Source organism: Typopeltis vanoorti, chromosome 13, assembly GCF_054136105.1.
Source record: "Typopeltis vanoorti isolate ZY-2024b chromosome 13, IOZ_Tvanoo_1.0, whole genome shotgun sequence".
Lineage (NCBI taxonomy): Eukaryota > Metazoa > Arthropoda > Arachnida > Uropygi > Thelyphonidae > Typopeltis > Typopeltis vanoorti.
The window spans coordinates 59,995,309-60,019,601 of record NC_143561.1 but is presented as its reverse complement, the minus strand read 5'-3'; the positions used below and the strand labels follow the sequence as shown (position 1 = coordinate 60,019,601).

General features: G+C 35.3%; 1 protein-coding gene across 17 annotated transcripts in view; it reads right to left on the bottom strand.

Annotated features, from left to right (window-relative positions):
* The window catches only part of LOC150100204 (uncharacterized), a 566,343-nt gene that overhangs the window by 28,829 nt on the left and 513,221 nt on the right, over positions 1-24,293 (bottom strand). For all 17 annotated transcript variants that reach the window (XM_090402864.1, XM_090402869.1, XM_090402857.1 and 14 more), the window contains one exon: positions 6,826-6,963. In XM_090402864.1, coding sequence (XP_090258990.1) covers positions 6,826-6,963 — 138 coding nt within the window. The remainder of the gene's footprint in view (positions 1-6,825; positions 6,964-24,293) is intronic.

Here is a 24,293-nt window from a genome sequence, read left to right as displayed (position 1 = left end):
GAAAACAAAATTAAAGAAGTTCCTACTGAAAAAGTGTTAGCAACCAAAGATTTAAAAAGGTGCTTGAATTGACATTGAAAACGTTTTAGATTTTTTCAGTGAAAATGATCCTGATTTAGGAAGAAGTGTTATTGTTAAGTGATCAGTGTTAAATGCAATAAATCCGTGTAGGCAATTGTTAAATGAAAGGGAAAAAAACAAACAATCAACTTTAGATTCGTATTTTAAAATGTTGTGATTTTATCTTTGTTAGGTGTGTAATATTGACTTTTTATTTAATAAAACTTTTCTGTTTTCAAAAACAAAGCCTTTCATTTTCTTTACATACAAATGTATCCCTATCATGGCATAATATTTTTATCTCTGAGAACGAAGTATCACTTAACGAAGTAATTTTGTGGAATGCATCCCCTTTGTTAATTTATGTTTGACTGTACATATCCATACTTGAAGTAGAAAAGCCATCAAAAGCCTGAAATGTGAAAAGGCAGTGGGAGTAGATGATATTCAACCAGAAATGCTCAAGTATGGAGGTATAAAAGTCTTACAGTGGCTGCACTGCATAGTTCAGAAGGCCTGGACAGAGGGACGAATTTCAGATGATTGGAGTAGAGCTCTCATAGCACCCATATATAAAAAGGGAAATAAAACTGAATGTGAGAATTACAGAGGTAGTTCTCTACTGAGTGTTCCTGGTAAGATTTATGCCAGTGAATTTGAGAAACGGTTGAGAAGGATTGTTGAAGAAAAGCTTAATGAAGAACAAGCTGGATTCAGGCCAAATAGAGGCTGTCAGGATCTGATTTTCACTTTACAACAAATAGTGGAGAAATCATGGGAATATAACAAAGATCCATATTTAAGTTTTGTAGATCTGAAAAAACCTATGACAAGGCCAGGAGAGAAGCTATTCAAATCACCACAGTTGTATGGTGTCAGTGGGGCATTATATCAAGCTATACCTAGTCTTTATTTAAGTTGTAAGTTAGCAGTTAGAATTGAAGGAAGTACATTAACCCCTCTGTTATTTATTATCTATATGGTCACTTTTTGAAGGAAAGTGGTATTAAACCTGCTATCAACATTTGGAGATGTTAATGTCAGCTCTTTGCTTTATGCAGACGATGTTATACTTCTAAATAAATCTGCTACAAGTCTGCAAGATTCCCAGACTAAATTGAATAACTGGTGTAATAGATATGGTATAAAGGTCAGCAATAACAAGGCAAAGACAATGAAAATAGGCAGAAGCATTGAAAATATGAAGTGCATCGCGAATGTAGAACCTATAGAACAAGTAAAACATTTTGCTACTTGGGCACAATTTTTAGTGAAGATGGTAAATTAAATACTGAAATGGACAGCAGAATCAACAAAGCTGGTATGGTAGGAAGTCATCTGAATAAATTTATATGGAATAAGAGAGAAATTAGTCAAAACACTAAATCAGCTGCATACAAGACAGTGTTCAAACCAATTTTAACTTATGGATCTGAGAGGTAGGTTTAGAAGTAAAACTCTTCACCAAAGACTAGAGAATGTAGATATGAGAGTGCTGAGAAAGATTGGGGGAGAGGGGGTGAACAGATGGTGTCAATAGCAATATCATATTAAAAACGAGGATATTAGGAAAGAAACTTGACTTTATTAGCAACTAGGAATGTGTTAGCAGAGCTAATCTCAGGTGGTATAGTCACTTAAACAGAATTGGAGATGAAAGATTAGCAAAACAAGTGTTCTCTGCTAGGCTGGCAGGAAAAAGACCGAGAGGAAGACCAAGATATAGGTGGGTTGACACAGTAAAAAGTGCCTTATAAGATATAAGATCTGACAATGGAGTGATGATAGGTAACAGATTGTAGATGGGAAGTTAGTAATGATGTAAATTTTTCATGTAGTGCTACCGTATACACTGCATCAAATGAAAGTTTTAAAGTCAAACTTAAAAAAAAAAAAGACTTGCAGCCTCCACTCATCATTCTTCACACACATATATATATCATATTATGAAAGAAAGTTGCAGGAAACCTGATGGCAAAATTGGAGTATTAATTTCAGCATATAGAAACTAATGACTTCACATCACTTGCATTAATATCCCATAATGCAAAGCACATATCCTTATGTATGCTATGCATTATGGGAAGGATCACAACCCAGACCGGTTTTTGACCATTACTGAGGTCTCACCAGTGGAGCCAACTAAGAAGTGATAGAAGTAATGCAAAAGTCATATTTTCATATACGAGTAGTTGAAAGGTGTCGCACCTTATTACTAAAACACTCTGGATTAGAGATAGATATCTGAAGTTTTTCCACTTGGTTATACTATAAATTAAACATGCCAAGAAATTAAATCAAGAATATAATTTCTTGATATCTTTAATTTAATGTATAACCAAGTGGAAAAACTTCCAACAACTATCTCTAATCCAGAGTATTTTAGTAATAAGCTGTGACACCTTTTGACTTTTCATATATGGAAATATGACTTCATTACTTCAATCTTGGTATCACTTCTGGGATTTTGTTCCAATACCCTTGGAGGGTAATGGATGGCAATGCTGTAGCCAATGAAGTTCTAACTGAGGCTCAGCTATTGCTGTTACCCTCCTGCCATGATCAGAGCTTTAATAGCTCATTAACACCTTATCCCTACACTGTCCTCTACAGATAACGGGGAAGATGAAAAGAATTCTTGCTTTGCCCCTTTAAGCCAGTCCTTATAAGAATAAGGTATCACTTCTGGGCCTAGCTCCCACTGATGAAACATCAATTAAGGTCGAAACTGGTCTGGGGGATAGTGACCCTTCTCATAATGCATAGCATTATACATGTCTGTAAGGATGTGTGCTTTGCATTATGGTATACTAAGGTAAGTGATGCGAAGTCATTAGCTTCTATATACGATTTGTGCAGTCCTGAAGTTACTTCACTCACAAACTTTGTTTGCTTACACTCGGATAAAGGATTAAACCATAATATAATTTCCTGGCATCTTTAATTTATAATCTCAGCACTTTACTTTATGCAGATAACAAAAGTAAAGTGCTGAATCCTAAATAGAGAACCTACAGAAAAAGTAAAATATTTGAGATTTTTCAACATAAATTTTTAGCAAATATGGTATATTAAATATGGAAATATATAAGTGAATATGCATGGTGGGGGAGTCAACTAAATAAATTTATAATAAGAGAGAAGTTAGTAAAAATACTAAATTAGCTGCATACCAAACAGCATTCAAACCAAATTTAACTTACAGATCAGAGAGTTTGGTTAGAAACAAAGAAACTGATCAAGGACAAGGGATCATAAATATGAGAATTATGAGTAAAATTAGGGGTGGCACTAATGGCAGAATCATATTAACCATGCTACCGGCCAAGACATCTATAGAGGTCAAGATTATCATGGATACGAAGTGCATATCAAAATTGTAATACCATTAATAGTACACAGAAATATATGATGGATATGAAGCGTATGAGGATGAGTATTTGATCCATAATGGCTGGTAAGGTGGTTAAAAAAAAAAAAAATGAAGATAACAAAAAGGAACTCGGCATTGGTAGCACCAAAGAATGTGTGACCAGAACTAATTTAGGTTCGAAACAGAATTGGAGGAGAAAGATTAGTAAAACAAGTGTTTGAAGGAAAGATGACAAGAAAAAGACACAAAGGGAGTCTGAAATCAAGATGGATTGATGCAATTAGAAATGGATCAATCCACCTAGATAAGATCTAAAACATAAGGTTCAACAATACTGGAGTTCTGACACACACACACACAGAATAATTTGGAGGATACTTGCTGATAGGAAGTTAGTAAATTAATCACATTATATGTATCTGGAATTTATATAAAAATAAATAAAAATATGAAAAATTAATAAAATTAGAAAAAAATATCCCTAACCCACCCATATTGTTGTACTATACTTTTACATTTTGTGAGTAGGAGTCATATAAAAGCATGGCATAATCGTGGTATTGTGTACCGCCACCTTTGAGAGTACGTATCTAGAATTTGATTATGAGATCTGGAAGAGGTATGACTCCTACTCACAAAATGTAAAAGTGTAGTACAACAATATGGGTGGGTTAGGGATATTTTTTTTTTCTAATTTTATTATGCTAAGGATAAGGCTGTTAAAAACCCTACGCTTGTATGTAGAAATGAGATGTTACAAAAGTAACATATAGCCTATAATAAAAATAAGTCAGCAGTTAAAATTAAAGGAGGTATAGTAAAATGATTTGATGTCATGTTATAAATAAGACAAGGGTGTAAGCTATTTTTACTCTTATTAACCATCTGTAGATCACATTATGAAGGAAAGCAGCATTAAACCTGATACTGAAATTAGAAATATTCAACTTAGCATTTTACTTTATGCAGATGATTTTCTGCATAAAGAAAAAAATGTTCAGTACAAACTTCAGGATGCTATCTAAATTGAATAAATGCTTTAACAAGTTTGGTATGAAAAATCAGAAATAAAAAGAAGAAAACCATTAGAGCATGCAGGAATTGAAAAAACATTAATGCACAATTCTTAGGGAGGATTGCAAATTAAATATAGATTTAGATTTTTATGGAATAAGAAAGTAACTGGGTCAAAAAACACTAATTTAGCTGTATATAAACCATACAGTGCTTTTAACTTATGGATCTGAGTGTCTGCTAGAAACAGCTGATCAGAGACTCAAGATCATAATATGAGTTCTGAGATAAAATATGGGAATGAACAAATAGCATCAATGACAGAAAAATATGAAAAATTGAAAATTAATATTAGGAAGGAACTTGAAAGAAGTGAGTGAGCAATGATAATTTAATGTGATATTGGTTACAAACATAACTGGAGAGGAAAAGTAAAAATTGAAAATTAATATTAGGAAGGAACTTGAAAGAAGTGAGTGAGCAATGATAATTTAATGTGATATTGGTTACAAACATAACTGGAGAGGAAAAGTAAGAAAAACAGGTTCTTCCTATGACGATGATAGGAAAAAGACCCATCAAGATCTAGATGGACTGATGCAGTCAGAAGTATCTTAAAAGACCAAAATATAAAATCTGACACTATCGAAGTTCTGATAAATAAACAAGTCTGTAGGAAAGTTTTTGACAGAAAGCCAGTAATAACATAAATTTAATCATGCAATGCAATGCTATTACAGTATTCTGTACACCCACTGAAAGTACATATCTGAAATTTGATAATCAGCTTCACACACGTGGTGGGTTAAACATGATTTAATTTCACAATTCTTCTCTAACAAAAGAATCCATTTGTTCTCTTTATAATTATTATTTATCAAGAGAACAAATGGATTCTTTTGTTAGAGAAGAATTGTGAAATTATTTAAACTAAACATATTTGGTCGTTTGATAATTAAAATACAAACTTATTTAATACTGACCATTTACAAACATCTTGCATTATAGCCTACCAGTTTCGTCAGCAAACTGTCTAGCCTTTTCAAGGCGTTTATGGAAAGACATAAATACTAGTAAATGCAAATTGAAAGGAACATAAAAACGTTGTCAACAAACTAGTAGCTAGGGTTACACGTTTCGTGTAACAGAGACTGAAAGGACTTATTGTTCTTATTCATTATCACGCATGCATGTTTTTTGTAAACGTGTAATGTGTTTACTGGCTAGCTGTAGTCCAGATGGATTTAGAGAGAGGATCAGTTTTTTTCAAAAACTGTTTAGGATTGCACCCTGATTTCTGTTGAGGTTTCTGCTGGTTATTAACACTATTGTGGCTTCCTTGAATAGACGATGTCTGTAGTCATCATCCAGATATGGTATGGAGCTGCTTTGACACTCTATCGTGTGGTTAGACGTACAGAAATGATGTGCTAAGCCAGAAGAGATACTTCTGCTGTGGTTTACATCACCACCGATGTAGGCAAGACCACAGGAGCAAGGAATGTAATATACTCCTGGATATTTGTAGAATGGCACCTTATCTTTTGGGGATCCTAAAACCTGCCTGATGCTAGTGATTGGTTTGAAGACCACTCTGATTTTGTAGGCTCTTAGTATTCTGGCTATTTGATAAGAAATTGACTTGATGAAAGGGATCACTACAGTAGAAATGTGCTGAGAGCTTGATTCTTCTTGTCTGGGGTTTATATTTTTTTATTTATCAATATTGTTAATTTTTACACAAATCACAAAAAAAATTTAGTTTCTTAAATGTTACTAATGAAAGATCATCTCGAAAGGCAGTGAAGAGCTACTCAGATAAAAGTGCAATATATTTTACACAGTATTCTATAACACTTACTTTATAACCATTCATCCTTAATGAAGTATTAATGCAGAATACATAACTAGATATCATAAACGGCATTACAAATATTAAACGTAAGTTGGTATTTACGTGTGTATCTAAAAGAAGAGCAGATATATATAACTAATAATAATAATGGTGAATAGTGGCATTAGTCATGTTGAAACACATTAAGTATATAGCAAGTAACACAGGTTATGAAAGAAATGAAAGCAAGCTAGGAAGACACACAAAAGAATAAAAATAAAATTTAGCATATGAAGCCATTTATAAATTGAATAGCATTCAAATGTGTAAAGTGGTCACCTGAACATGAAATCTGAGTATGGGATGAGAAAAAATATGAACAGAAGACAATAACGATTGTAGAGTAACATTTAAAAAATGACATGAGTAGATACTGATCTCTGAACATCAACCAGGGCCCTGTGCAAGAAAGAAGAAAATCATTGTATTTATTAATAAATGTTAACCTCTATAATGATATATACACACACACACACACACCTACCTTGCATCAGAGGTATTCCTCTACGAAACATGGGTGGTGCATGTGTAGCATGCAATCCTGGATTTCCAAACTGAATTGAGCTAGTACGTGCAGCACTTTTATGGAATTCGTGATTTGCACTATTGCTACTGCTACCACCTTGGAAAGAATTGCAATTATAAATATAGAAAATTTCTAAATTGCTTTCAGTATATTTAAAAATAAATGGCAAACTACCTAGAGAAGTTTACAACTTCCCTAAGAAATACAAAGATATCTTTATGCATTAATTAAATACACAGAGTTTTTCTCCAATTTCTTTCATCATGTACACCATAGGTGGCCAACAGCGGGCTGCATGCGGCCCGTAACATGATTTTGTGCGGCCAGCGGCATGATAAAAACTATATTAAATTATATATATTATCAATTTAGCTATTAGTTTCAACTGCAGATTTTCTGATTGATATAGTAGTCATATTCATTATTTCTGATGACGGAAAGCAGACTGACTGATGACCACCTTCAGGATTTGTTACGAATATAGTCATCATCGTTGAAAATCGACTTTGATGAACTTGTTGCCACACATGAATGCCCACAGTGTTCTCATTAAGTTGTGTTACATGTAAAAAAAACCAGAAATATGTAATGAAATTTAATTTAGCAATTTATATTTAAATCAATCAAGTATTTTTATATTGTTCTCTCAGTAGTAAAATGATTTAACAAATATAGTAATTCAATACATATAACTATCGCCTTGAAAAAATGCAGAGTTTATTTTTATTTAAGTTCTGTCTAAAAGTGTGAGGCCTGTGATGCTACCACGAATCATATATTGGCCCTCGTATAGAATGAAGTTGGCCACGCCTGATGTACACAATAGTTTTATTTCGCAATGCTGTTAACAAGTATGAGGCATATTGTGTGCTCCCTCAATAGATCCTTTTCCAGTCAACAATAGCCTTAAAATATGCTGCTACTTTGTGGAATGTGCTAAATCCTTTTGATAAACAATAACAAAGACAAACTGGAATTATTATCATGTTCCTCAAATTCCTGATATGTAGCATGGTAAAGTACAAGACAACATGGAAAGTTTACATCATTACTAACTTCCTATCAATGATTTTACTTGAAATTAATCTCATATCTGTCAGCACACACCAATATACAGGTAACCTTCGTATAACGTGGTTTTGATATAACGTGGTCTAAAATCGTAGTAACCCTTGTTGAACGTGGTACTTATACAACACAGTTCTGATAAAAACATGATCTACAAATTGTAGTAACCCTTTATCTTTTCATGTTTTTCACTGCACTACTTAAAAATCAAATTTTATCTTCGTTAAATTTATGTCTGCCTGTATCCCGCATGTCATTATAACTAGCGAATTTATATTAAGGGAAATACCCTTTAGCATGCATGTACCTCAATTGTTTACCGTATAAAATGTTTATTGTTGAAAATTGTCCTTGTTTCTGCCAGGAAAGTGCATTCAAAATCATAAGTGTGTTCATCTGAAGCTGAGCACTTTATTTTCTGGTGAGTTACATATAATATGTAATGCTTGCTTTTTGTTTGTGTAAAAAATTATTTTTATAGTAATGGCCAGAAACTGCAATGATAGGGAAAAATCCAACATTGAAAACAAAAGTAATTTCTCTCAAAGAAAAATATTCAAAATCTTAGATCAGTTGAAAAATGGAGAAAAACCAGGAGTTTTTGCAGGGACTTTGAATTTAAATGAATCAACAATTCGAACAATCAAACAAAATGAACATAAAATCTGAGAAAGTGTTTATTGGTGGGTCAACGATAAGTGCAAAGCGCGTTGCTCGTGTATGTGATATTCTAATGGAAAAATGGAATAATCTCTAATGATTTCGATAGAAGATTGCACCTCAAAAGAAAATTCCTATGGATGGAAATCTTATTAAACAAAAATCTCTCAAAGTTTATAAACATTTATAGTGCAGACCAGGTGTTCAATGCTGATGAATCCGGGTTATATTGGAAAAAAGTGCAAAAACTACATTTCGAAAAATGCAAGATCAGTCGCTGGATTCAAAGTTTCCAAAGATAGAATTACTCTGTTTTGTAGTAATGCATCAGGTGACAAAACCAGTGTTTATTAACCAATCCTCAAATCCTCGTGCTATGAAAGATTAAAATATGCACTATTTTATTTTGCCTAAAACATTTATGCATTATGTGCAATGAAGTTTAAGTACAATCTGTAATTTTTATACTTTTATACTATGTATTTGTTTCATAGTTTATATGTTTTCTTAACGTACATGATTTAATTTAATTTCTTAAATTAAACGCTGCATTTCTGCAGAACCTAACATCTGCGTTACGAGGGTTACCTGTAATTAGATCTCTCATATTTCAGCCTTCTAAGGGACTGTTCACTGTATCAATTCAAAGTGTTATTCTCCTGAGTTTCTTTCCTTCTATTTAAATGATCATACATCACCTTCGTTAGCTCTGCTGATACATTCCTAAATGCTTACTGTCAAGTTCTTACATTAATATTGCCATTAACATGATTCTGCTATTCCTACCATCTGTTCATTCCCTTAATTTTTCTCAGAACTCTCATATCTGTGGTCTTCAGTACCTGTTATATTTGTAACCAAGCTCTCAGACCCATAAGTTAAATAAGAGCAGAAATAAGTAAGTGTTTAAATAAAATTTGAACACTTAGTTTAACATATTGAATAATTTCTCTCTTATTCCATATAGATTTATTTAGTTACTCCCTACAATACTAGCTTTGCTAATTCTCTTGTCTATTTGTCATCTTCACTAAAAATTGCCTAAATAACTGCAGTGTATGCCTTGCATTATGGGATACTAAGGCAATTGATGCAGTCATTAGCCTCTATATAAAAATAACCTCATTGTAAAGATACTTCACATGCTAACTTTCTTTGCTTAGACTTGGACAAAGGATTATAATTTCTTGGAAAGGTTAATTTAAATTAATAACTGTTATACTTTGAATGAACACAAGTCAGATGTTAAATATAGTATCTGAGATGACAGATGCATGGCTCACTATTGCAATACACTGCATAACTTCTCTCATTTCATTCTAATTCATTAATATATAGGTCTTTGATATATGCTGACCAAAGTTGGTTTAATATGAGATCTTGGCTTTTATTACATTGAATTGCACATCATATCATTTCACTAGCCTCTTTAAATTTGCGAAGATAGATTTTGAAATATGCATCACATTATTGTTAGTTTCAAAAGTACTGTGTGCGTATGTAATGTAAATACTGACTTATTAGCCAATGTTTTATATGTTGAAGCAGATTTCTCCAGATCGACCCTTCTGTCCAACATAACAGGTACATATACAGAAAATTTTGTGCACCTCTGATCGTTTAGAGGAGGGTGAAGTTGCTTTGGAGATCTTAATATCACGGACACCTTTTCTAGTGATGTGACGGTAACTTTTAAGCTATACTGCTCGAATATTTTTGATATTTTATCTGTAAATATTTTTTTATGTAGGTAGGAAACAGCACCTTGGTAGTAGTCATCCTGCTGCTATATATTCACTGGAATATGTGATTGTCTATCTAAGATGTTATTGATTATATACTTTTTAGGAATGTATCTTTAAGATATGCTATTTCTTTTTTGCCTTTTGTTGTCACCACTAGATATTGTAAATGCCCAGTGTTTTAGTGTTTTGATGGAATGAAATGAAAGAATATGAAGAAATTGAAATGGGAATAAAAATAATAATAAATTTAAATCAAAAATAGAGTTACAAAATATGTTTGAAATACTAATCAAAAAGAATCAGAATTATGGTTTAGTATTTTTGGGAAGGATAATGATGTGATCTAGCATGTAGATATCTTCCAGTATTGAACACATGAACACAAAAGAACACCTAGGAATGGAAGTGATCTTTTTCAATTTCTAATGGGAATTAGATTTTGTTGTTTAAACTGTTTAAAAATTCTGTAAAATTGTGCAGCGTTTCGGCCAGGCTCTGAAAAAAAAAGCAGCAAGCAGATTTTTTGAGTTATATAAATTAAGAGTAATAAACATTTCCTAATCCTTACACTTAAACTGTCTAAAATTATGCCAGCTAAGAAATATTTATATATCATATGTCAAGAATTTTAAGTTATAATTATAATATGAAGCCATGATATTTTAAAGCTCTTACTTTGCATGTAATCAGTAATGTTTAATGCGCTTCACTTTATTATTTTGTTGTTGGTGTTGTTTTGGAAGAAGGGTACATTGGGTGTTTTTTTTTTTTTTTTTTTTTTTTTTTTTTGTGGTAATAATTTGCTTTGCATTTTCACAATATTGTTTGTTACAGTTTGTTTCCTTTCAAAAAAAAAAAAAAGGAAATTTGCTATACCAAACATTCCACTATAACTTTTTATTTGGCTAACTATGAGTTTACTATAGTGAGAGATTATTGTGCACTTGATTACTTATCAGGAACTTTTGTTATCTTCAGAACACACACACCCCTCCCTGGATGGATTATTATTATTTATCAGATTTTCTTTTTGGTTGTCTAAAATTTGGTTCTTGTTTTCAGATGCTTTCATTTTTTCTTCAAATATACATGTATCAGCCTGCATTTCACCTCTGAGGACTGTAATTCATTGTTTTAAAAAATTTCATATTTTTCTTTTCAATTTTATCCTATTCAAAAGTAAATGGTAATCACTTCCATTTCAAGTCTCCTGTACAAACTTGTATCCTGAACTGGAATTAGAACAAGATAAGGATACCTTAAGCTAGATTAAAAAGAGGAAATATCAATCAGGCTCTCTGATATCATATATTCACATAATATCACATCATAAGAACCCGCATTCCTTGTTTCAGGTAAAAAATCTAGATACATTTGGGGAAGTTGGGTTTTCAGTTAGGAATAGCAAAAAAAGCTTTACAGATTGGAAATAATGAATTTCATCAAAGTTTTATACCATTTAGCTCACATACATTAGTAAAATGCATTTTCAGTGATTTAGAAAAGGTTTGTTTTTTTGCTTAGAGTTTTTTTTATATATAACTAAGAAATCTATACATGATTTCTGAAAAAATTTGAAATTTTTAAAACTGTTTATTTTTTGAAGAGTATCTCTCTCCCCAAACCTTGCAGAGTAAGTAGCAACAAGAGTATTCTTGTTCACTAAATAACCTAGGAGCTTCTTAATATATTATCATTAAGTTCAGTCTGATATACTATCTGGTATTTGGCTTATGGAACTGTTTAATGGATGTGTGTGTGTGTGTGGGTGGGTGGGGCGATTCTGGGATATCTATCACATTCTCAATGCATCACTCATGATTCATGGAAGCCAAACACCAAATATACTATCTGGTATTTGGCACAAACTATTTTTTCAAGCTTTTTTTCAAGTGCAAACATTAAGGATGTTTGTGAGGCTATTAGGATTACAGAAGGGCAAAGTGAAAGAGTTGATTGTTTAGGAAGGAACAAATGATTTGAAAAGAGACAAGTATGGTAAGAGGTAGGACATGAAAGAATTACTGAAAGTAGCAAAAGAGAAGAGTGAGAAAATTAAGATAGTGAATCTATTGTGTTGAAAAAGTGCTGTTGAATGAAGTGAGACTGAAGGCACATAATTAGAGCTATTAAAAAGGAAGCTGTTCAGCAAGTCTACAGATACAAATGAAGCAGTGAGTGGCACAAAAAATGCTTAAGTTAGTACTGTGGGTAACAAACCAAAATGGGATAGTTAATAATAAAAAGAAGAGTAACATAAAAAAATGTTTCTTGCTCTAAAAATGCAAAGCCATTGCTTTAATGAAGCCTAATCTGACATAATAATGCCTTCTAATTCTGAAGACAATAAGGAGTTGTGGACCTAGGGACTGTTGTGCTTTATGTACACTAATGCCAGATTTTCTATCTTGTTTTCATAGAAAAGCTTGTGGTATTAATGAGATATGGCTGACAGAATATTTGCTGGGAGAATAGAGAGACAAGAATGGAGAAAGGGATACTGATGAACTGCAGTTCAAAAAAAGTAGGAGCTCAGCTGTAGGTCAGTGGAAAGAGGATATCAGGACAAAATATACAGTTGATTGCTGCTGTAGGCTAGAAGATGCAAAGAATGATGTGGATGATAGGCATCAGCAAATAAGGTGAATTAGTGGGGATAGAAGTAATTTTTATGAAAGACTAACTATGCAAACATAAACTGAAAGGATACATGGGAGAAAGAAAATGGAATTTATGCAATTACTTCCATCACCTGCTGCCTCAGGTGATGAGAGGTACCAGGGTTATGAGAGGTGCTAGATCTAGTAACTGCAACAGAGCTTGGCTACAATCAAGATGACTACACTGCCCCCATTTGGTGAAGGCAAACGTGGTCGTCTTGACCTGAAAGATGGCTAAATGTGTGGAATATTCAATTAATATGGGATACATGTGGAATTACAGAGCTGGTAGGTTTGACAAACTCTGAAGACTGCTTGAAGCAATGCCATGAAATGATAAATGCAAGATCTGGATACTGATAGTGCATGGGAGGAGGCAAAGGAGTGTTTGAGAGAAGTAATAGTGGACTGCAGACAAGAGTCAGGAGGTTAAATCAAGTGAGAGTTAAATGAATTAACAGTGTCATTAAACAGGAACTACAAAAAAAGAAAAATTTGTGGAGGGAATTGGGAATTCAGTGAGACGGGTGATCAGCAGGCCAGTACAAAGCACAGGCCAGAAGAGTGGCTAATATGGTGAGGAATGCAAAATTAAAATAATAAAGGAGATTAGCCAAGCAAGCCAAAGGAAAAGTTACACCGAGGTAGAGATATTGCAGTATCAAGAAGGAGGCAAGAGTTGATGTGGAAACAGAAATAGATGAACTGAAGGTGCAGTGCACAGGATATTACAAAACCTTGATATGAATGCTGGTATAGAATTAGATAATATATCAGCTCAAGTGGTATGAGGTGTTATGAAAATGGCAGTACTTTTGACCACACTGGTTAATTTAAGTCTCAGCTCTGGATTGGTCCCAAGGGGATGGAAAAAGAGAAAATTATTGACCAATCAGCATCTCTCAGCAGTGGTAGTCAAAGTATTGGAGAACTGTAAGGTAAAAAAAAAAAAAAAAAATCCAGAAATGGATAGACAGAAATGTGATACTATATGAGAAGCAACATGGTTTTGTGAACGATAGGTCATGCCTCAGTAACATACCACCTTTTAAAATACAGTGACATCTGAGTTGGATAAATGGCCATATGGTGATACTGCTGGACTCTGCAAAAGCTTTTGACAGGATACTGCATGGAATTCTGATTGATAAATTGCAGCAAATGGGGATGGAAGTCAGCAATGTGGATAAGAGGATGGTTGATTGACAGATACAAGAGGATAGTTTATTCAAGAACAGAGTCCAGTAGAAGGCCTGTCTACCTATACCTGGCCACTACTCTTTAATTATTATACATTTATGATATGGGAAACAGTTGTTTGCAGATGATTCAACACTGGATAGAGTAACAGTCAAAAATTATGTTAAAATTTTGCAGGATGATTTAAATAGACTGGCAGTATGAACACAGGAAAACAGATGTCAGTTCAACGCAGAAAAGTGTTATGCATTTTGGGGTGACAAGATTACCAGCTGTTTACCATACTGATGGAACTGTATGCCAGGAAACTGATGAAACCAGGATATGGGGATGTTGGTGGAGAGAAAGTTGAAGTTTAGAAGGCATGCTGCAAAAATGGCTAAAACAGCTCATTGGATTACTTAGTTACTAAAGAACCCTGATGAGCAAAGATAAGCAGGTTATTATACCTCTTTATGAGGCCATGATAAGACCCCATCTGGACTACTGTGCACAGATCTGATTCAGTTGGATTTCTTGCAAATGAGTTAAAGATGGAGAGGATCCAGAGGTGAGTGAAGAAGATGTTGGCATGTCGATGGAATGATCCTTATTAGGATAAGTTGAAGATTTGCAGATTAGAGAAATTGGTTGATAGGCAGAAAAGGGATGACATGACTGAGACAAATTACTAAAAGGTTTTTACAGGAATGATAAGGAAAGTTTGTCAACAGGAAAATATACCCGAGGAATGGAGAGAAAGTACTCTTGTCCCCCATCTACAAGAGTAAAGGGGATGCACAAGACTAAGAATTACAGAGGAATAAAGTTTATGTCCCACACAATGAAAATCCTAGAGAGGGTTCTTGATGGAAGACTAAGGAAGGAGGTGAAGATTGCAAAGGATCAATTTGGCTTCATGCCTGATCGATCGACGACAGATGATAGAAAAGTTTCGAGAGAAGCAACAGGAGCTGCAACTGGTATTTATTGATCTGGAGAAAGCATATGATAGAGTGCCAAGCCAAGAAGTCTGGAGGTGTCTGAGGGAGAAGAAGGTACCGGAGAAATATGTCAGGCTGGTGCAGGAGATGTACAGAAATGTGAAGACAAGAGTTCGGACCTGCCTGGGAGAGACAAAGTCTTCCAGTGACAGTTGGCTTGCATCAAGGGTCAGCACTAAGGCTGTTCCTGTTTAATATTGTGATGGAGGAGGTGAGAGAAGATGCACCTTGGACTATGTTGTATGCAGATGACATCGTACTGTGTGCAGAATCAAGAGAAGAAGTGGCAGCTAAACTGAAAAGTTGGAAGAAAGTACTAGAAGAGAGAGGTATGAGACTGAACAGAAGTAAGACAGAATATATGTGTTGCAAAGTGGATGGCAGTCAAGAAAAGATCTGAAGCTGGAAGTAATGTCATCAGGAAGGTTAGGGACTTTAGGTACTTAGGTTCAACAGTGAAAGAGGATGGTGAGGCCAAGAAGGAAGCGGGATGCAGGATGTAGAAACTGGAGAGAGAAATGGTTGGAGTGCTATGCAATAAGAGAGTGCCGATCAATCTAAAAGGCAAAACCTACAGGTACTGAGACCAGCTATGACGTATGCTATGGAAACTGTGGCCCTGGAGAAAAATAACATCAGCAGGATGGAGGTAGCGGAGATGAGAATGCTTAGATGGATGTGCAGTGTGACTAGAAAGGATCGTCTGAGAAATGACTATGTAAGGGGAACGGTGAAAGTTATGAACTTAGGAGCAAAGATACCTGACGCAAGGTTGAGATGGTTTGGTCATGTGATGAGGAGGAAGGAAGAGTGTGTGGGAAGAAAGGTCATGCAGATGGATGTGCAGGGGAGGAGGAAGCGTGAGCAGCCAAAGAAGAGATGGTGGAGGAGGACTTGAGGATGAAGAACTTGAATGTGGCTACAGCCCAAGACAGGAGATTGTGGAGGAGACTCACTACAAACAGCAACCCTACTTAAGTGAGAAAAGCTGCAGAAGAAGAAGAATAAGGAATTTCTCAAAACAGGTCTGGTGGGAGGAGAACTAGGGTGTGAAGGCTAGATTTTTTGGTTGGAGAGTAGTGAATCAATTCAAAGAAAAGCATGATAGATACTTGTTTCAATAATTGAAATACTGAATTGGCATATTTAAAATAATTATAATACTGAAAGAAAACTCATGTAAAATACTTTATTAGCATAGACTTTTTGCCTAAGTATCATAGGCATTGTCAGTACAAGAAAACACAATGGCTAATGAACATTTACAGATAATTCTAAGAAGCACCACCTAAGTAGCTATGTAAGATAACTAAAAAGGTCAGTAAATTTCCTAATTTATTTCAAAAAAAAAAACTATATATATTTTGACAAAATAAAGTTAGGAAAGATTAGCTGATTTAAAAAGTACTATCTCCCACAAAGAGGATAGACATAGACCATCAGATCTGTTTAAGTTAGGAGAGTGAAGTAAAGTTTCACATTTCTTTATAAAGTCATTCTATGAGGAACAACTTTTACGAAGAACTCATCTTGTTCCAATGAACTCTATGACTACTACAGACTCCATGGAGTTCCCAGTGTAAAACATTAATCTACTTCTGTTGTTTGGAAAATAATTCATCATACTGTTTTTTCCAAGAACTACAACTTCTAGAAGCATATCAACAGGTTTCTTTAATCACTTGCTTACATTTGACACTGTTGTGGTACAAATTTTGCAACTTTTGTGTATCAGGGAGGGGTTGTTAGAAAGTAACTTCTAAGCTTCCTTAAAAAAGATAAAAACAATTATATATTCAATAATACTGAATATATATATATAATTGAACAATGGCTGCAAGTCAATTTAAACGTATACTTTCGAGGAAATGCATACCAGTCCATCAGGTGAGATATTACTTGAATGCATTATATGACCAAAATCATGATTTTGGTCATTTTTGGTTTAATGAGGCAAGGACATCTATGGTCATACTGCCCATAGCACATGTAATAAATAAGCAGAATATATATATTTGGTCTAAAATCTATATATATATATATAAATAGAAATAATAATAACAATACTAACAATAATAGTAAAAACATTTATAAGTATACTAGGTAATAAATATACAGTAATAAACAAATAAAAATCAATGTTGAAAAACATGTAAAAGATGAGTATAAATTAAATGTAAAAATAAGTATAAAAAGATTCATAAAATGTACATACAAGTCAGGGTTTTAAAGTATATATTTAATAAGTTAAACTAAAAAATATATAATTTATATGAAATGATAAATGTTAATACTCTGTAAAAATTTAAAAACCAGGGTGACAAAATGTTCTTGAGTGTACAGGGCTCAAACAGATTAGTGGCTAAATAAATGACTGTGCTTGTTTGCAAAACGAGGGCAGTTGATTAAAATATTAGTCTGGCATCACAAAATTCAACATATGCGCGCATGCACACACACACACACACACACCATCATCATCCCTCAGATGATTGGTCATCTTATAAGATGACTATGACCTATAGTAGGACCGTCTTTGGCATGTCCTCCTCAGGAGTGAGTCCATACTGATAGCTCTCCTTCATTTGGTCCAAGGAGATGGCAAGCAAGTCATATTATTTATTTGTTGCAACTGTAAGAAGATAGAATTGACATATAGGCGTAGATCCCTATTGATCTCTCTGTTTTTTTTTTTTTTTTAATGACTACCTTCTCAGCAGATAAGAAAGCTTACTTTTGTAGTACAGTGGTGCCTCGTACTTCGAACATTCCAGAGTTCAAATGCTTGAGAACGCAAGAAATTTGATTTGCAGTTCGAATGGCATTTCTAAGTTCGAACTATAGTCCAGGAACTCAGTCATATAGCATTAGACAGTTTCGACACGTCATTGGGCATGCTTCTCCCCCACTAATTTCCCTCACTCACTTCCCTGTGCCTGCGCAGTGTGTGTCTGTCTCAGTCCGCTGTGCGTTGTCCCTTACTTTACACAGCCTAGTCATTGCACAATACGTTTGTGTAGAGAATTTTTAACTGTTTTTGCCATTGTTTTTATTGCCTATGGCATCCAAGAATGTAGAAAGAACAAAACCTAAAAGAAAAGTTGTAGTATTGACAATTGAGATGAAAAAAGAAATTATCATGAAGCACGAAAGCGGTACACATTTGACGGAGCTGGCGACGATGTTTAAAATGTCAAAGTCAACGATAAGTAGCATTCTTAAGAATAAGGAAGCAATAAAATTCATCAGCTGTCTCTATCGCTCTCCCAACACAACCAACCACCCTGAGCTCTTTAATTTCCTCTCCCTAAAAATCTATTGTCTCCAATCCCAGTTTCCCAACAGAAAAATCATCCTCCTAGATTTTAACATCCGCAACACTAGCTGGCTTTCCTCCTCCAGTTATACAAATCTTGCAGGCAGAGATGCTGAAACATTTGCCACCACTAAAATGAAATGCCAACCAGAATACCAGATAACCCAAACCACTCCCCAAACACCCTAGATCTCTTCCTCACCAATGACCCCTCCAAATACACAGTGAAAGTAGTGAGCGCCATAAGTAATTCTGACCACAACCTAATGCTCATCACCCCCCCCCCCCCTGCAACGTTTACATAGACACCCCCATACAAGAGTAGTTTGGCACTATAACAGTACCAAGTGGGACAGCCTCCACAACTTCTATGCTGCATTCCCATGGTTGGACTATTGCTTCTGGCCTTCCAAACCAAACATATGCACCGAGCTCATTACCAAAGTAATCATCACTTGCATGAATACATACATTCCACACAGCACTCTGAACTGCCATTCTCTAACGAAACCCTGGTTCTCCAAAAGATGTGCCAAGGCTGTAGAGATGAAACACCAGACATACCACAACTGGCTAAAATCAAGAACCTCATCCTCCTTCAAAGCTTACACCAAAATCCATAATAGATGCAAAAAAAAAAAAAAAAAAAGCAACACTTCCAAAACAGAGTTCAAAAGAGCAAAAAGCAGGAAACTAGCAGCCTGTCCAAACGGCAGCCGAGTCTTTTGGTCTCTAGCCAAAGCAATTGGCCGTAAATTCTGTCCAACACTATTCCCATCCCTATCATACCCAGATGGCTCTACTGCATTATCACCCACAGAAAAAGCCAATCTTCAAATGCATGCATAACTGACGATGGTAAATGTCCCCCAACCATTTCAGACACCAAACATGCAATGCCCTTATATTCTTTTGCCAGGATGAGATCAGAAAAATACTGTCCAAATTAGACACAAAAAAGTATCCTGGTCCTGATGGCATTCCTCCACTTGTTCTGAAAGTTTGTGCTCCAGAACTGACCCCTATCCTATGTCACCTATATATACTCTCCTTACTCCACTGGAATCTATCCCACAAACTGGAAATTGGCCTATATTCAGCCCATTCCCAAGAAGGGTCACAAGTTACTGCCACCCAATTACCACCATATCTCGCTTACCTCAGTCCTGTCAAAAGTAATGGAAAAAATCAAGAATTCCCAACTCCTACACTATCTTGAAGACACTCACCAAATAAATGACTGCCAGTATGGATTCCGCCACTGCCGATCAACAGGAGATTTACTCGCATATGTCACCCATCTCTGGACAAATGCTATGGAGAGGTTTGGCAAATCTCAAGTGGTTGCACTAGATATCTCCAACGCCTTTGACCAGGTCTGGCACAAAGGCCTACTAGGTACCATCATTTGGTCTGACCCAGGTCTGTAGTTGGACTACCAGCTTTCTGTCTGGATGCACACTGTGTGTGATGATGGACAGCTCCCTATCATCTCACTACTCAATTAATGCTGGGGTCCCACAAGGTTCTGTCCTCTCACCAACCCTCTTCCTGCTATATATCAATGACCTACTGCAATTGACCTCCAACCAAATACAGTTTTGCAGACAACAGCACACTTCACTCCTCGCTTGCATTTGATAAGACTTACCCTTCACAACTCACCTCAACCTACAGAACATCAACCACCACCACCACCCTCAACTCTGATCTCCAAGACATCCTACAATGGGGTTCGAATAACTTCATAAATTTCCCATAAAAAAGAACCATTTTTTCCCAGTATCCTTTTTGACGATATCCAAATTTCCAGACAGTCTGAGATCTCGCTTCTTGGAATCACCCTCGCATCAAACCTCTCCTGGCATAAACATATCACAACCACTGCATCCTCAGCCTCAAAAAACTAGGATTTCTCTTTTGCTCAAGACATTACTTCACCCCCAAACAGCTACTAACATTATACAAATCACAAATCTGCCCAGCAATTGAATACTGCTAACACATATGGGGTGGGGGCCCCTCAAAGCTCTCTCAAAATGCTCGGCTCAATACAGAGGAAAGCAATTAGACTTAACTCCCCCCCCCCCCCACTTTCACACAGACGTATGGTCTCTGCAGTATGTATATTCTACAAATATTTCCATGGGAAATGCTCATCCGAAATAACATCAATAATTCCTCCCTCAGTACAAAGCTCAATGGAACACATGCAGCTGCTGCACAATATCCCTTCACAGTACACCTAGAAACAAACAGAACAAATTTCTTTTCCTCTTCCTTCATCCCTGCAATCAGAGCTGGATTAACCATTAAGCAAAATAAGCACGTGCTTAGGGCATCATGGAAAGGGGGGGGGGGCACAGAATTTCTGCTTTAGTTAGATGACGAATTTAATTTAAATTAACTTTTAATTAGTCTTTCATTGTTTTTATCTTTTCTTACTGTTACCTACTTTGTTTCAATAAATAATGATGTAGAAGGCCTAACAAAACCTAACCACGTGCATGACGGTTCGTATACACCGTATTATCGCTCACGACGCTTTCTGGCACTACCATTGCGTCAAATGAGGTAATTTTTTATAATTAACGTAACCATTTTATTTTTTATTTTCCTGTCTGTTTTAGGTCTTGTTTTAATAAATTATGTCTTATAAAAGGCTAAAGAAGCAAATATAAAACAAATCACATGGTTGTCTCAGAAACACACCTCCGTAAAAGGCCTAGCTGTCGCAGAAGTGTGACTCCGGTAAAATAAGAGTTAATTAAAGCACAAGATTCGGCTGTAAGCTGAAAATTAAATTGTTCGTATTATTTTGCCTGTGATATGTGTAACTGTGTTGATTGCCACCTAATATTCAACAAAATAATCTTTTTATTTCTGTATTTAACAGATCCCAAGAACCAAGATGAAACGTGTTCAGTTAAGTGGTGCACAAAAGCGAAAACTATCAAAAAAGAAACAAGAGGTGACTTTGGAATTAGATTCCAAGACTGCAAAGCTGACTGATTTCTTCACACAAGTTCCACAACATTATATACCAATTCCCAATCAGAGCCAATCTCCGTCATCAGAAGTGGACACAAATGCCACTTTGATCACTTCAAAATCAAAATATGATGTTAGAATCATCAAGGTGTCACAAGCAGGTTCATCTAGCACATGTCTCACTACTGACCTCACTTCGTCTGTAAATTTTCTTATCTCTACTGCAAATGTTGATGCAAGTTGCTTTACAAACAATCTGAGGTTGAAATAATTGCTGAAAATGAAAGTTTAGTGGGCCATGGTGATAATGGTGAAATGATTCAGTCTGCAAAAGATGAAGTAAATATAGCAAAAGATCCAGGGTTGTGGCTTGATTTCTCTGCTGATGAAGTGGCTTATTGGACTGCTTGTGGACCCAGTGACTGTCAACACCACAATGGGCCATTTGACAAGTCTTACCGACATTTCAGTAGTGGCAAGCCAGTAAGATAATGTTCGCAGAAACTTTTTGTTGGGACAAAAGCCAATGGTGAGGAATACAAGAGTGAGTGGTTATTGTATTCACCATCAACGGGATCAGTTTATTGTTTTGTTTGTAAACTTTGTAAAGGAAGAGTGTGATTACTGAGAACATGTCCTGAGGCATGTCATAGCTGTTATTCGTACATTAGCTGAACGTGGCTTGGCTTTTCGAGGAACAGAAGAAAGATTTGGATCATTGCAAAATGGGAACTTTTTTAGGGCTGCTTGAGCTCATAAGTCAGTGTGATCCATTTTTAGCAGGTCACATTGCGAAATATGGAAATTGTGGCAAAGGAAATCCTTCTTATCTGTCCAAAGCCACCTGTGAGGTACTCATTCAACTGATGGCTCAAAAGGACCATGTGCTTATTGTTGATGAAGTAAAATCTTCTGGTTATTTTAGTTTGTCAGTTGATTCAACACCAGATCTGTCACATATCAACCAGTTAAGTGTTGTACTTAGGTACTTAAAAGATGGACAGCCTACTGAAGGCTTTTTAACCTTTCTGGAAATGAAAAGCCATACTGGTGAGGAAATGGCAAATCAGGTGTTACAGTACTTAGGTAAAGTTTGTCAGCTAAACTTTTCAAAATGTAGGGGTCAGTCTTATGACACTGCTAACATGTCTGGGCATTATAATGGGATGCAGCAAAAAAATTTTAGAAACAAACAAGTTTGCTATATATGTGCCCCTATATATGTTGACTGCTGTCAAGAGGCGGTTAATTTCTTCTCTACAGTGCGGTTGCTCTATACCTTTTTTTCAGCCTCAACCAGCTGGTGGATGTTTCTTAAAGGTTGTATTGGAAATGCAAATGTCTTAAAATCCCTCTCTGATACCAGATGGGAGGCACATGCTATGGCAACAGCAGCAATTTTGAAATCTTTCCTTCAAATTTTAGAAGCGCTAGACTGTATATCCGAAGATTAGTCACAAAAGGGAGACACTAGAAGAGAAGCAGATAATATTGCAAATAAGATGCAAGAGCTAGAATTCGTTTTTATGTTGAATTTTTGGGAAGAGATTTTGCAAAATTTTCATAGAGTAAGCCAAGTTCTACAGAATGAGGATGTCAACTTAAAAACATGTGCAGATCTGTATGGATCATTAGCTGACCAATTGTGAAATTCACAAAATGAATTTGAAAGATATGAAGCAGCTACAAAGGAAGTGCTACCAGATGTTGATTACAAGGCAGCTCAAACTCGCAAACATATCAGAAAGAAGGTACCCAATGATGGAGATGCTCCAGAAGTATATCTGAATGCCAGAGATAAATTTCATATCACCACCTTTTACACAATTGTTGACAAACTTGAAACTGAGATGAGAATAAGAAGAGAGATATACAAAGAAATATCACAGAGATTTTCTTTTCTAAGTAATGTGCCACATAATGCTACTTCAGTGACTTCATCATCTACTGAAATTGAAAGGTATTCTCAGTGTTGTCAAAAGCTGATTGATGCTTACCCAGAGGACTTGAACACTAATTTCTCAGCTGAGCTTCAGCAGTTTCATTCATGTGTGCCATAAGTTCAGTGCAACAAAAAATGTAAAATCAAGATTCAGTCATGTGCTGAACTTGATAAAATAATTGTAGAAGACAATATTGAGTGTGCCTTTCCCAATGTAGACATTGGCTTTCGTATATTTTTAACATTAATGGTCATAAATTGCTAAGCTGAGCATTCATTTTCTCAGTTGGAGTATATTAAAAATCCCATCAGAACAACTATGCAACAAGGCAGGTTGAATGCCTTATCTCTACTAAGAATAGAAGCAGATGTGTTACATAAGATCAATTTTGAGGATCTGATCAAAGACTTTGCAATTCAAAAAAGTAGGAGAAAACTTTTCAAATCTGAATAAAGTTGAAGTATACAAAAATAAACATTATTTTTCATCTTACTATAAGTTTTGTTTCAATATGAAAAATAAAAATTTATTTTATGGTTTATTATTGTTTATATTTTGAATTACATATATATGAGGCACCAAAATCTTTTAAGTGCTTAGAGCCTCTATGGGTCTTAATCCAGCCCTGCCCGCAACTACTGTACTGCGGAACAGTCTCCCACTTGCTGTGTTTCCCAAGGAATACAATTTAAAATCATTCAAATCAAATGTAAACAAATTCCTCCTTTCCCAACCCACTACTCATACACTGTACTAATGTACTATAGGTTGACCAACCAACCTCCTGTGTATGGGCCCAACATAAAATAAAATAAATTAATTAAATTAAAAAAAAACAAAAGTAGCAAATGTGGCTAAAG